The 12,528-nt window shown below is 32.6% G+C and overlaps 1 protein-coding gene across 4 annotated transcripts; it reads right to left on the reverse strand.

Annotated features, from left to right (window-relative positions):
- Positions 1-376: 376 nt before the first annotated feature.
- On the reverse strand, positions 377-9,940 carry LOC107426878 (ubiquitin carboxyl-terminal hydrolase 23). Of its 4 annotated transcripts, none has more exons than XM_016037184.4 (11): positions 9,403-9,940; positions 8,261-8,375; positions 7,307-7,417; positions 6,646-6,818; positions 6,119-6,445; positions 5,485-5,610; positions 4,371-4,970; positions 4,171-4,278; positions 3,396-4,074; positions 1,422-1,512; positions 377-894 (listed from the first exon to the last, which is right to left on the reverse strand). In XM_016037184.4, the coding sequence occupies exons 1-11, from the start codon at positions 9,724-9,726 to the stop codon at positions 735-737; spliced, it is 2,814 nt and encodes a 937-aa protein (XP_015892670.2). In that variant the 5' UTR covers positions 9,727-9,940; the 3' UTR covers positions 377-734. The 4 variants fall into 4 exon arrangements, with proteins under 4 accessions (XP_015892670.2, XP_015892663.2, XP_048326340.1 ...); XM_016037177.4 differs by having other exon boundaries at positions 3,378-4,074; XM_060814789.1 differs by lacking the exon at positions 377-894 and adding an exon at positions 2,868-2,952 and having other exon boundaries at positions 1,416-1,512; positions 3,378-4,074.
- Positions 9,941-12,528: the final 2,588 nt, after the last annotated feature.

Here is a 12,528-nt window from a genome sequence, read left to right on the forward strand (position 1 = left end):
ATAAAATGTGTCCAACATATTAAAATTATATATGGGCTTATATAAAAACCTCTATTTTTAGTTTTAAAATTAAAAAATGCATTAATGGTTTTATAAATCCATACAGATTTTATGTTGTCTGAAAAGGATTTTAATATTCCATTACCATAGTAGACTACTAATGCAAGTCCAAATAAGTTTTGATATTAAAACCATTAAGTTAATTTAATGTGAACCTAGCTATGTATCTATAGTACAACTTAAACTAATTAACCAAAGAAAGGAGTGTACGAGTATGGATTAAAGAAGATTAGACTCCTAAGCAGCATTATGAATTAAATCAACAAAAGGAAATAGAGAACCAAACCAGAAAGGTTTCATTTAGAAAAGTGCAAGGTAATATGAATAAATTATTAACAATAAAAATTTTTAAGCAACAAGAGGGTATCATAGGAAAGGCTAAAGGTCTTTCAAATTTAAAAATACATTACTGACCACAAAAACAGATTAATTCTTCTTTAAATAAAAGAGATACCTAGTACAGTTGTCCTATACCAGAAACGATCCTACAGAATTAAGGTATATAGAATCCTCCCCAAACCCTCTTCCTCTCCAACAATTAGCACAAACCAATAAGGAATACGAAAAATAATGCTTCCATCTCGTACAGTTTCAGGCTTTCAGCTCAACATAACAATTGCTCCAAGAATATAACAGCAGGTCAAAATTATGAACATGGTTCGATTTTCTTCATATCATATCCGGAACGGTCGATTTCCAGAACTATACCTGTCAACCTTTGCCTGCTTCAACTTCATTTTCTTGGTTGCAATTTCTTGGAAAGGGTTTTGCCCACCAAAAATATGCTTAGATTCCCTCACCTTCTTTCTCTTTCCCCGGTCATACTCTTCATCCCTGTAGGAGATTAAAATCGCATATTGGATATCAGAAGCATATAGAGCCACGCTACATTTGGTTAGAGCATGATTCTCCCACTTCAATTCAAAATGAGCATTTCAAAAACTTACCCAAAAGAATTTCATTAACAACAAATAAAATTCAAAAACTGTTTATGTCTATTTATACCATACAATGAAATAACATGTTCAATGAATTTTAAGGAAAAATATGTAGCTCCTTGTAATCGATGTTCACGGCCACTAAAGCTGAATTATTGCAGATAAAAACAGCAACACTGTGAGTGTCATATAAAATTTTCTCAAGCAAATTGGGTATCAAGATGACTGCAGTTTTACTGTGATAGTACTGCACTACAGGTCTTTTTACTTTTCATTTAAAAAGAAAGTTTCAACATTTCACTTCTTGAGCTTTCACATCCTTAAAGTTGTAAACTGCACAAAGAGCTCGAATCTTTCCTATGACCTGATCAGGTTTTAAGAAGCCTGTATAGCATAAACAAGATAAGGAACATTCTATCTTACCATTCATCTCCTATGTAACCAATGCTGACACTCTCCATAGCACTAGATTCAACAGTCTGAGAAGGTAATTCTATCCCATCCCAGCGTGCAACTGCATCCAAATATAAGAAGAAAATAAACAAGGAAACCCAAAATAAGGTAAATACAAATCCAACGTTTCTCATCCCTTTGCAGCTAAGCACATCTCCAATGAGCTACCATTGCTACAATATAGTAATGTTCCCCATTAGCTTCTCCAATGGGAAGTGCCAAAATTTGGCAATGGACCTCAGAACCATGGGGAAATTGATTTCTATACCATCTGTGGGCCCCATAAAAATAGATTTTTATACATTTGTAGGCCCCATAAGAATAAAAAAAATTGGTATTGCTATTTTTAGCATTTACCATTGGAGTGCTAACACTAAAATTTGGCATTAGCATTGTCATTTTGCATTGAAGAGCTCATGACAATACCAAAAGACAATGCCAAAATGACATTTGACATTGGAGATGCTCTAAAGGTTCTTGGAAAAGGGAAGACCAATCTTTAAATCAGAACTCCGCCTCGTAAACTAATGAATTACAAATCCCCGCCCAAAGTCAAATCAGCAATTTATTTCTAAACTTGGGCACCATTTTCGGACTGATCTCAATAGTGGAAATTTATCATACAGAGAGCTTCCGTAGAAAAAATAAGGGTCAAACAAAGATGGATGTATCCTTTGTGAATTTCCTAAAATTCCCAACCACAGCCCACCTCTGCAGTAATAAGGGAAAATATAGCAACTCAAAAATGTGAAAACAAGGCCACACCAGCCAAATATTAAAAAAACACTTCCTGATATGAGATGTAACACCCAAAACTTTCCAGGGATAATATCTATTTTGATTGACAACGAGGTATAATCCCAAAGCCTTGCACATGGAAATGGACAATATGAATGTAGAAATGGTGAGTGTAAAATGATTAAAAGAAGCAATGTCCAATGGTCATATGCTAATAAAAAATCCAGATAAACATGGAAACCCAAAATTAAGAACCAATTCAAGGTTTCTCATCCCTTCGCACCTAAGAGCATCTCCAATGGTATGCCATTGCTATAATATAGCAATATTCCCCATTTAGCTTCTCCAATGGGAAGTGCCAAAATTGGGCAATGAGCCCCATAACCATAAGGAAATTGATTTTTATACATGTGGGCCCCATAAAAATAAAGATTTTTTTTTTTTTTTTTTTTAAAACCATATGTAGGCCACAAAAGAATAAAGAAATTTGGCATTGCTATTTTTCAGCATTTACCATTGGAGTGCTAATGCTAAAATGTGGCATTAGCATTGGCATTTTGCATTGGCGAGCTCATGTCAATAACACATTTTAGCAATGGTGAATGCCAAATGACATTTACTATTGGTGATGCTCTAAGGATTTTAGGCAAAAGGGGAGATCAATGTTAAAATCAGAACCTTGCCCATGTAAAATATTGGATCGCAAATCCCTGCCCAAAGCCAATTCAGCAATTTGTTTCTAAACTTGGGCACCATTTCCTGACTAATCAATAATGGAAATTTACCATACAGAAAACTTCCATCGAAAAAATGAGGGTCAAACAAAGATGGATGTTATCCTATGTGAATTTCCTATAATTCCCAACCACACCCCCTACACTTCAGTAATAGAGGAAACTACAGCAACTCCTTAAAAATGTGAAAACAAGACCACACCAGCTAAATTTTAAAAAAAAGTAAATAATAAAATAACATTTTCTGATATAAAATGAAGGTGTAACACCTAAAACTTTTCCGGTAAAATATCTATTTTGATTGAGAACAAGGTAGATTTCCCAAAGCCTTGCAAATGGAAATGGAAAATGTAAATGTACAAGAAATGATGAGTGTACAATGATTAAAATAAGTAATGCCCAGTGGTCAGATAGATGAGAATAAAAAATCCAGATAAACTACTTAACTACTTACCAACTGTCTCCTCCATACCTCGTGTAAGAACACCCATCCAACCATTTTGCATTTTCTCTCTACTGCAATCTTGTGAAATACCATTTCCCCTAGCATTCGACTTTTTCACTGAGAAGCTAAAGCGAGAACTGCTGTCTAGTTGCTTATCACTTGCAAGAACAGTATTATTTTGAGCAATCCTTTCTCCTAGTTCTCCATCTACAAAATTTACCAAAGAATCACCCAGAGAATTTCCTTCATCAATCATACCAGCACCATTTGCTTCCTTTTTAGAGCCAGATTTAGGTTTCTTTCTATGAGAACAAGATGAAACCAAACAATCTGTATGAGTTTTCTCAGATGTAGATGGCCCCAAATCTGATGGGAAGCAACGAGGTTCCATTAAGAGTTCCTTTTTGAGATTCTTGGTATCTAAGTTTCTGTGTTTACTCCTTTTAAGTTTCTTCTTTTTCCGAAGGCCCAAGGATGCCCTGAAAAGGATGCTTGAGTGGAAACTTGCAACCTGACTCTTAGAAATCTTCTTTTTCAATTTTTTGCGGGACCTGCACTCAAAATCTTCCACATGTAAAGCTTCATTTTTCACAACTGATGAGTCCGATGATTTCTCCAACTCATCGTGCATCAGCTTTTTACTATAGTCACCACCCTTGTCACCGATTGAATTGCCAACTGCAGGTCCATTGGTAATACTTCCAACCTGAAAAAAAAAAGAAACCAGAGAACAAGGTCAACAATTGCCGAAACAAAAAATAACTTAGCCAAACATATACTCAAATAGAGAAAAAAGAGTTACCTTTTCATAATTTGGTTGATCAACTGATTTTACAGGGTCAACTTTTTCTGATGTTACACAGGACTTTATGGATGAAACCATCTTGGAGTCCTCCAAAGCAGGTTTATTCTGTCATACAGTTTGAAAATTCATAAGTAAAAACCAAGGTAGCTATAACAAGAAGCAATAATGTGCAACAAGGGAATAATATATTCATTTACCTTCTGAGAGGTCTCATCTATAACATTCTTAGCAGTGTCAAAGCTTTGGAGGTCCTTACAATTCGGTGATGTGGATATTAAGGTACTAAAGTCTTTATTTGAATTTCCCCCCTCATTTGAGTCATTAACATTAGAGCCAACGTTTACAGTAGTACCAACTTCCAGATTAGATGCATCAACATTATTGTTGCTAGGAGATGAAGAAGATGGTATCAAGCATTGTCCTAAACTTGGAGGTGGAAAAGAAAGCCTCTCTGATGGGTCCTTTGACAATGATGCCTTTAGAGATGGTTCTGACATTGGGCAATCTGATACTTTGCTTGAAAAGGATTCCCTTGGTGGACCAATATCAAATGCATTTTTTTTTTCTGTAGTAGACGAGACAGTATTTTTTAATCTGTCATCAACTAAACCATTTTGAACTGGTTTCTTTAAACCCTGGTTATAAGTGGAATAGGTTTTAGTTCCAATCTCATTTACTTTATTCTCTTTCTGAGCAATATCAAAGGGTTTCCATGAAACAATATTTTTTCTATCACGCACATAAAACAACATGTAAGCCTTCTGTTCTAGGACTGTCTTCTCGCTAACTTGGACAACCTGTTACATCAAAATTGTGTCTTACATAAATATATCATGCACAACTGCAACAATATTAACCAGATCAGATAGAATTTCCCATACATTACGCAGAACCAAAATAAGAAGCTTCTCTTTACTTCCTAATTCTTTGCAGTACATAAAAAACTAACTTCCAGATTGAGTTGTCAATAGATAGAAGTCAACAGGCAGCTTCAGTAGCAAGTGATAATAGTAAAATGAAGAATAAAATATAAAACAAAGAAACTTCTCAAATTTCTAAAGTAATACAGCGATTCCAATCCACTATCCAGTTTTCTCTAGTGAAAGTACAATCCCAATTTCACAACAAAGATATATGGATAAATACAGAAACATAAATGTAACATTTTTAGGAGTGGAATATAATATATGAAACTCAAAAGACACTCCCATCCCCTGCACAATTATATAAAGGGATTATATTTATCTCAGAAGCCCACATATGCACATCTAAGTAGAAACAGTATAGATAATCTTAAGTCAATACACATACCCGATTGTCATCAAGGGAATACCACATGCCACTAGATGTGCGAACATAGCAATAATAGTGACCAGAATGTGTGCTCCAACCATAATGAACTAAAACCCCATAAAGAGTGTATTTCAAATCTCCTTCCTGCCGAACAAAAGAAATTTAACAGTAGATAAATAGCACAGTAAACCTTTAAAGAAAGTCTTATAGCAGTCAAAATAACAGGGTAATACACACAGATGTATGTATGTATGTATGTATGTACACACCTCATACACCAAAAACTGGTCAGTACAGGGCTAGAAACAATTGAAATACTTATAAAGAAACAACACAATCATCAAACAAGATTTGTTAGGACCAAATTATTTTCTAATGGAAAATGATCCAATTACTTAATCAATAAACAATATATTAAGTTGTTTCCCCTACCGATTCAACCACATTCCACTAAGCATATGCAAAATAGGATACATAAATCAATCAGAACAGGAACAAGTTATAAATAGCATTAACACAGAAAAGAATCAGCAGAGAGCCTTAAAATGCCTAGGTGTAAAATTAATTGCCATATTTAGAATTTCAATTGTTCCTTTAAAATTTGAGTTAGATAAATTGTTAACACCACACTGGAAAAAGTTGCTCGACTTACATAGGAACCACTAACAAATGGTTTCAAATCCAATGTAGGACCAAACTGAACTTTCTTGTCTATTTTTTGGCCAGGATCATGTGCACGAAATCGCTTCAGGTGGATGGTAAGAACATAGGGTGCCTTGTGAACTGTAAGCTGTTTGAGGGCCCTAACTTTCTGCTTGCATTGTTGGCACTGATACTGCCTTTCTCCTCCATCTAATTGTTCTGCAGCAGTGAAGTACAAAAATGCTTTTTGCAAGGAATCAGCCTTGGCTATATCAAGACTTAAATCCAAGAATGGATCAAACTTATTTGAGCAAGATGAGCACTGCAAGCATTTGACCTGAAGAAGCAACATAAAACTGCTTATACTTGCAAATTCTGAAGAACAACTCATATGCTGAAAATTTCGATTTAAATTTCAAAACTTCTCCAAACTTCTAATAGGGAATTCACAGTCTCCCAAAATGTAGACAACAATCAAACAGACATATTCACCAGCTACAAACTTATAAGTTCTAAAAGGAAGTACCAAAAGGCTACCTGACTCCTAAGGCGGCCACCAAAGATCTTATGCACCAAACTTTTCTCATAGGCACTAGGTGATTCACTTGGCACTCCTGAAGGCAAGCAGCATTTATGCATGGATTCCAACAAGTTTACCATGTATTCATGTGCATCTTCCTGTCTGGCATTACGGAAATTTCGAGATATGCCTATTTGGGTGGTCAAGGACTACAAATATTGAGACATGAAATACAAAAAAATAGCTAACCACAAAAAGTAATTAACTACTCAATGAAATTGACCTTCAAAAGATTAATTGCTAGAACATGACTAATGCAATAACATCGTAAAGTTTTTTTTCACCATAAACCATCTGTTACATTGAGTTCTGTACTCAACCCCAAATAACAATTAAGGGAACTTGCATAGCCTCATTACAACATATCACTTAAATGGAAGCTATAAAGAAAACTAGAAAACAAAAGAAAAAGGCTCTGTAGAAACAAAATAAATAAATAAATAAAAGAGTATGCACCTAAGACCTAGTCTTAGTACTAACCAAGCACCAGAACAAGCTTATCTACTGATAAAAATAAATAAATAAATAAATAAATCATTTACGTCAATCTTTTAAATTTTGAAGTTTAACTTCAAAATCCAAATGTGAAAATAAATCACAATAAAATATTAAGGATACAACGCAAGTTCGAGACCAGATCCTTAGGTGCTAAAATTCTCCCAGTTGATTGCAGAGCACGACTAACATGTTTCTGGATGGCACATAAAGCACAAAAACCAGCAACATGGCCTTCACAAAGAAATAAGTGAAATTAGAAATTTCAACATTGATGAAGCTCTAATATTGTGCAAGCAACCATATCCTTCTTCATAGAAATTTATTAACTTCGAAAATCCATAATCAATATAAAATTATGTTCCTAAAAAAATCGAATTAGCAATTAAATTAACAGCATGAATTCCTCACCACCTCAATAATACTGGATAAATTTAAAGCAGTACAATGTGGTAAATTCTGCAAGCAATTAAAGTGTCCATAAATTAATCACATTAAACGATTGATAGTCGCACTGCAGGCCCTTTGACACCAAGGGATCTAATTTGCTTCACAAGAGGCCCTAGATCTAAAATGAGATTTAAGCGACATGCAAAGGGCAGACTGGGTGCCAAATTAAAGCTTCTGGTTTATCTAACCATTCAATTTTGTATAGGAAGATGAAGTAACATGGATCAGTTATCCTACAACACAAAGTCAAAAGCATAGTTTTCCTGCTCAGCACAATAACAAGAAATCTTAAGTTTAGAACATAAGTAACATAGTAAATATGGAACCATCAATCGCATTTTAAATAAGGATAAAACATGCGTAACAACAGAGTAATTATGGAGCCATCAATCAGCATTTTAAATAAGGTTAACAACTACAATTTTTGGACTTACAATTTTACACTTTAAACTAATTAAACACATTGATTTGGTAATACTATATGCCATTATAAAATTGTCCCAAGTACATGTCCCACTCTAAACAAATTCCATTCCATGTATGCATATGTGCTCAATGATATGTGCATATATAACTTTTTTATGCTTGTTGAGAGAGAAGGGTAATTGACAAGGGAGAGCCACTCACAAGAATTTTGATGCTTTCCACTTTGTAAGTATGCTGCTAAAGGCTCAGTGTACGTTAGACACTGCAATACCGAATTGAGGAAACAAGTATTCCCAAGATTTTCTAAACCTGCACCCTGGAAATATTCACTCCATCCTCTTAGTTAAGCAAATTTATCACCAAACTTAAGAAAGTAGAATATTCGCATTCAACATATAAACACATAATAATGACCACCACATAACATAATAATTATTAATGGATCAATTATGAATTAACAGTTTGCAACCTCTGATATATGACAAGAAAAAATTCTATATACCACTACAACTAAGATGACCAGTATAAGTGTTAACTTTAACAAGAAATTAAAAAAATAATTATAATAATAAAAGACAGATATTGCATGGGGCTGGAAGTGTATTACAAGAAACTTTTGAGTATTCTTTGAGGATTTATCATCCTCTGTAATTTTATTTAATGTGTTTTTATGAATAAAGTAAAGTTTTTGATTCAAAATATAATAATAAAAACGAGAAACTTCAAAATAGAAGTATGAAATAATCCTTAAAAAAAAAAAAAAATCTTAATAACCTCAAACATATTAAAAGAAGAAACCAAGTAATAAAATTAGGTCCGTGAAAAAATGAAAATAAAAACCAAAATAAATTTGGGACAAACAAGCCATATAAACATCTGAAACAAGTTAAAACTGAAAAACAAAAACATTAATTGATTAAAATAATTATTAAAAAAAAAAAAAAAACATCAGAGAAGTAAAAGTGTGCGACATGGAAACAAGCTCAAAATTTGAAGAACGCTGCCAAAAGAAAGATTTTTACATCCATGAGTTGCTCAATGGTTGGAACATGAACATGCCAACATAACCATACATGTCCAAAGGAAAGTTGTTAAATATTGGACCTGAAAACCAACTTTGCCCGAAAGGAAAAACCAATGAAAACCATTAAATTGAAAAGCGCCAATCTAATGCATAACAAGAGCATGCTAAAAATTAAGAAAATAAAAATAAAATATCAAATAAAAATAAAAAACTGTACACGACCATATTGCCAAAGACCATAAAACAATCTTCAAGAGCACATAAAGTGTATGCAAACAGGTCAACGGCCACTTAAAAAAAAAAAAAAAAAAACACTCACAATTCTCCGAAAGGTAATTCCAAAACTGAGCTCCGGATCCAACCCATTTTCCAAAAATTCAGACCCATCAGCTTTCTTCCCACCCAAAACCGATTGACCCAAATTAGAACCAGTTCTACGAGGATCCGAACTGCTGGGGTTTAAGGTTTCAAGCCGAAAATCACCATCCCCTTTACTAAACGGCCTGAAGGGCTTCCTCGCCTGGTGGAACTCGATTCTCCTCTGAAACAGAGAAGACCCATTTGATGACGAATCGGGCATGCGATCCGAATACCCATCTGACATAACTTTCGTCTCCGTGATGCGTATCATACCCTCCGCCATTTTTGAAAAGCCCTTAAACAGCAAAAAGCTTTCTTTTTTTTTTTTTTTTTCCCCAAAGAAAGTTGTGGTTTTCCTCCAACTTTTTCTTTTTATAAATCTATAAACGATGGGCTTTCTCTCAGAAAAGCTGTTCCTTCCTCTTCTGCGTTGTTTGGTCTCAAAAGGTTTAGGAGCAGAGAGCGTCTGGGGCTTCTGTGAAAGAGAACGAGCGGTGAACAAGTAGTGGCACTAATAAACCCTACACACAGACACTGACCAAGATTTTTGGGTACATGTGAGACTACGGTAGGGCGCGACACACATGATTATTTCCACATGGATCATATTTGCTTTGGACAAATGGGATTAGATATATTCACTGAACCGGTGCGGCGTAAAGGTAGTTAGGATTTACCAATCAAAGAGCTCCACGTAAGGAAATAATTTCTTCTTCAAGAATGTTGAACGTTTTCTGTTTTCTTGAAATCACATTGGAGTCCACAAGTGATTGACGTGGAGTGATATTATTGGATGGAAATATACAATTTCGATGGCATTGGAAGGTCTGAGCAAACGTGGCAGGTGTGTTATGGTGACAAATAATCCAAAAAAAAAATGGCAGAATGCTAGAGAGGGGCCCAGGGCGATATTGAACGGCCCAGAAGGTAACTATAAAAGATCCAATTCATTTTGGGCCACCAGATTTCACTGATCTTTGATGCATTTTCATAACTTTTTTTTTTTCATTTTTTAATAAAGAAAAGTTTAGGGATAATCTACTTCTTTTGTTTGAAGTACTGTGAAAAATTTGTCATTTATTAGTTTCAACACTTAACAACCTACTATTCGCAAAAAAAAATAAATAAAAAAAAAATAAAACTTATAATCTACTAAATTATATAATATAATGCATATTACCTATAAGGTTAATCCCCTTTTGATAAGGGAAGGCATTCCATTTTCTTGTGTGCCAACTATAGCACTCTAAAAAAGTTTTATAAGCCAAGTTAATAATTTAAAGTAATTTTTCTATAATTTCAAATCTACTTTGAGAAGATTTTATGGTGCCAGCAAATCCAGAGCCAAAAACTACTTCTTGCATGAACTTTGCAAGCCTCTAATTAATTTTGGTTGCATTACTTTCAACTATTGGTGTGCTTAGGGTTGTTATTTGGAAGAAAATATGTGGAATTGGCAATTGGCATGTGGTTGATATTTCAAGGAGTATGGTGGACATTGAATATGGACTTGTTTTTGTTTGAAAGGACATTGATAGAGACTTTGTGAACGCGGTTTCCTTCAATTCAGCGACCGCAAGTTCTCATTTTTTGGACCCCATAAAAAGAAAGGGACATTCATATTGGCCTTCTCGTCTGTGGTAATTTTTTGGTGAATTATGATGAATCATACCCAAGTCCATAAATTACAATTAAAGATTGTATTCAATAAAAATTTTAAAAAGACTTTTACAAATTTTTGTGGAATTAAAAAGTATAAATGTATCAAATATAGATTTTTATTTACTCTATAAAAGTTAAGGGCATTTAATATAGATTTTTAAAAACTTATAAATGTCTATAAAAATTACAATCTATTTAATTTTTAAAAATCCAAACTTTTATAGATTTTTTATTCAAAAATATAAATTTTTTTTTCCTTACAAAACTAATCCCTACCTCCAAAACTTTTTCATAATTTTCTTGAAACTTTTAACAATACATCCATTTTCTTTCTCCCTCCAACTGAAAAACTTATAAGGATTTGAGAATGCACCTTTGTTTTTTTTCTTTTTTCCAATTTTTCATATTAGTATAAATGTGAAAATATAAATAAAGAATAAATTATATTATTTTTTTCATTTAGTTTACCAAATAAATTTATAGAATTCATGGTTAGATCATTTCCATTCATTAATTTTCTTTATATTGTTTTTATTTTATACATACCTCTCTAAAACTCTAATTCAACTATAACTGGAAAAAACTTTTGGATTTTATAGACTGTGGTTATTTTTTTCTCCTATTTTTCTATTTTGTTGTATATCTCGGTCAAACAATTATTTTTCTGAATAAAAAAGAGGTAATAATTGAATATTTATATATATATACATATTTTTATTGTTTTAATAACATATATGCATAATGAAATGCAATAAACTTATGATTTGGATAGAAAGAGGGCTGAATACTTCTACTTTCTTTACTATTATTATTATTATTATTTACTTATATGTAGCATAAGAAGTAAAATGTTTTATTTTTTTCTTTATGAATTTTTACTCTTATTTTTTTATAAGAAATAAGAGTAAAAATTCATAAAGAAATCTATGAAATCTGCAAAAATCACTAGCTTAAAAAAATCAATAAAATTTTTTTAAAATCTTGATTGAATGTATATTCTAAAAGTTAGCTAAAATTTTAAAATTAGAGAAAATGAAATATTAGTATGTAAGAAATAATAAGGAAGATGAAGTTGAGAAAATTTAAAAATTTAGATGTGGTTTGGTAATGCGGTTACTTTTTAGTTTTTATATTTTTATCTAATTATATGTAATTTATTTTTAACAAATATCAGTTTGTATTAATTATAGTTTATTAAATATTTTAAATAGCTATAAATTTAAAGAAAAGAAAAAAAATTAAAACTAAAACCCAATACAATTTAGAAGTTGTGTTTAATTTCATGTTTATGTTTTTTTTTTTCCCTTTAATTTTAAAATTAACTTATATGCTTAATAAACTCTAGCTATCCAATATTTGAAATAAATAAAATGTACTTAATTAAATAAAAAGTTAATCAACATTATTAACAAACAACATATAA

This window comes from Ziziphus jujuba, chromosome 1, assembly GCF_031755915.1.
Source record: "Ziziphus jujuba cultivar Dongzao chromosome 1, ASM3175591v1".
NCBI lineage: Eukaryota > Viridiplantae > Streptophyta > Magnoliopsida > Rosales > Rhamnaceae > Ziziphus > Ziziphus jujuba.

Excerpts from the sequence above, each read along its gene's own strand:
- LOC107426878 (XM_016037177.4), bottom strand. The coding sequence starts at position 9,726 with ATGGCGGAGGGTATGATACGCATCACGGAGACGAAAGTTATGTCAGAT. Across the intron at positions 7,418-8,260 it reads TGGAAAGCATCAAAATTCTT|GCCATGTTGCTGGTTTTTGT; the intron begins GTGAGTGGCTCT and ends TTCTTTGTGAAG. Across the intron at positions 4,075-4,170 it reads ATCAACCAAATTATGAAAAG|GTTGGAAGTATTACCAATGG; the intron begins GTAACTCTTTTT and ends TTTTTTTTTCAG.